Source organism: Rhamphochromis longiceps, linkage group LG16 (genome assembly GCF_057381845.1).
Source record: "Rhamphochromis longiceps isolate RC_006_pf linkage group LG16, R_longiceps_female_GT1.1, whole genome shotgun sequence".
Lineage (NCBI taxonomy): Eukaryota > Metazoa > Chordata > Actinopteri > Cichliformes > Cichlidae > Rhamphochromis > Rhamphochromis longiceps.
This window is the reverse complement of record NC_140572.1, coordinates 9,959,354-9,961,606: the sequence shown is the minus strand read 5'-3', so window position 1 is coordinate 9,961,606 and position 2,253 is coordinate 9,959,354. Positions and strand designations below refer to the sequence as shown.

At 34.2% G+C, this 2,253-nt stretch overlaps 1 protein-coding gene across 1 annotated transcript; it reads right to left on the bottom strand.

Annotated features, from left to right (window-relative positions):
* Positions 1-997: 997 nt before the first annotated feature.
* Positions 998-2,008, bottom strand: LOC146650628 (olfactory receptor 13C2-like). The gene has a single exon (XM_085383584.1). It carries the CDS (start codon positions 2,006-2,008, stop codon positions 998-1,000), a length of 1,011 nt encoding a protein of 336 aa, XP_085239710.1.
* Positions 2,009-2,253: the final 245 nt, after the last annotated feature.

The following is a 2,253-nucleotide window of genomic DNA, read 5'->3' as shown; positions in this document are numbered from 1 at the left end:
GTTGAAATCTCCCAATTCTTTGAATCTTTGGGCTGAAGGAAGGACAATACTCGGTGTATTTATGCTCAATCAACAACCATTTATTTCCATACAATTCAACACTTAAGAGCATAAGGACCATCATGATGGGGAGACCTGCCTGCAGAGGGTCACAGCAAGTCTCAAAATGGTGACGGGTTACACAGCCTTTTATAGCTCCTAGCGGCCCCCATCTAGTCGTAAAAGCCAAAACATCACATTTTTCTCTGTTACAGCGCCTAAGTTATGACCTCGGCAGTTGTTTCTCTGCTTTCTGTAAGGTGGGGGTGTGGAATGTGGTCTGTCTATCTCCCCTGTCTTAGACACAGAGTCTCCTGCTTACAACCTTCTCTTCATGATTCAACAATTAAGCATGTAATACATTCACAGCAGATCAAGGATACAGAGTGATGCACACTTATCTAATAAACTAATAAGTGAATATGTTCTTTTAACTCAAAAGTATAATGAGAACTAAACTACATACAGATCACACACTCTATATTAAAGGGTATAATATGATCTACAGCAGTATCATACTTCAACTACTTCGATTACATATATAAGGTAACATATGATAACAGAATAATATCACAATGCATAGGTTATTACAGCTTAGTATGAGTAAGGAAATATGATGTCCATATACAGGAAAAAGGGTTATATAAAACATCTTGTTTGAACAGTACATGGTATACACTTAAAAACACACAATAAGAGAACTTTATCTGAATGTAATATAGATATAAGAAACTACTTATATACTGTTTAAGATTTAGATGATTTTTAATTATGGTAATAATAAAATAGTAATATTACTATTACAATACAATACAATAACTAATCTATAAAATTTGCATTAGTCAGTAACCAAAGTCAAATAAGATTATAATACACATTTTTAGTATGGCTACGATAACTTGAAAATTAGCTAATTATAATTTTTAACATGTAAATTATCTGCTGTACAAGGAAATGTCTAGACTGTAGAGAAGTCAGGCCTTTGAACTTGAATCACAAAGGAAATGACCGCACTTCCAACATCCGTTTTGACACATAAGACGCGATGACAAAACAACCTTCTGAGGTGTTGAGAGATTTCTTTCATTTTCAGTCCATATACAATTGGATTAAAGAGAGGATGATACAAAACCACTTGTAAAGTCATTATGAAACGTGTATTTTGAGATAAATCAATTTCCAGTCGAGCTATAATTATATCATACGAACATAAACATGTGAAGCTGATCAAAACGAGCAGGTGAGGTAAACAGGTCTGTGCAGCTTTTTTCCTGACCTCTCTGCAGCTTCGATAGCATATTATAAATATTTTTGTGTATGTAAACATTATGAAAAGCAAAGGAAGAAATACAGTGTTAAACAGAATAAACACACCATACATTAAGTAGTATGTTTTGGGGGTTGCACAATAAAGCTTGGAAATTGCATTATTACAAAAAATTCCATTCAAAGTGAAATTGCAGATTTGTGAGTTGTTGCTGAATACAGCAGATGGCACAAGCTGACAAGCAGGCAGAAGCCAAGCTAAAACTAACAAAACTGTGACAGTTGTTTTTCTCATAATAGTATGATATTGCAAAGGTTTAGATATGGACACATACCTGTCATATGCCATGGATGCCAAGAGAAAGAACTCTGAACCAGTTAAAGAGTAATAAATAATTCCCTGAAACCTGCATAGTGAGTGAGTTGTAATCTGCCTCTCAGATAAAAAGTCCATTAATAGTTTGGGGTAGATATTTGTACTGAACACAACAGAGTTGAGCAACAAAGCTGCAATGAAAACATACATGGGCTCATGGAGGCTTTTCTTAATCCAGATGAGGCAAACTATGGTTGAATTACTGCAGAGTATTAGAATATAAGCAGTAAACATAATAGCAAAATACAGAAATTTGTATTTTTCCAATTCAACGTGCCCACCAAAAGTTATATATGTCACATTAAATTCATCATGCATTTGCTCCATGAAACTAAATGTCAAATAAAGCAAACTAAATAAAAAAGGTCAAAATATCACCTCCCCACCCAAAAACAGAGCCAGTGAAAACCTTTTACGACTTCAACAATTGAGATTGTTATATTTTACATTTGACTAACTTCAATCATTCAGTGATAGAATTAAAAATGCAACCGTCAGACTGTACAACAGGGAGAACAAATGAGATGAAATCAGCATTTCATACAAATGTAAGATACCAGACTATGAGAACC

Coding starts and splice junctions, on each gene's coding strand:
- LOC146650628 (XM_085383584.1), bottom strand. CDS start 2,008: ATGGAGCAAATGCATGATGAATTTAATGTGACATATATAACTTTTGGT.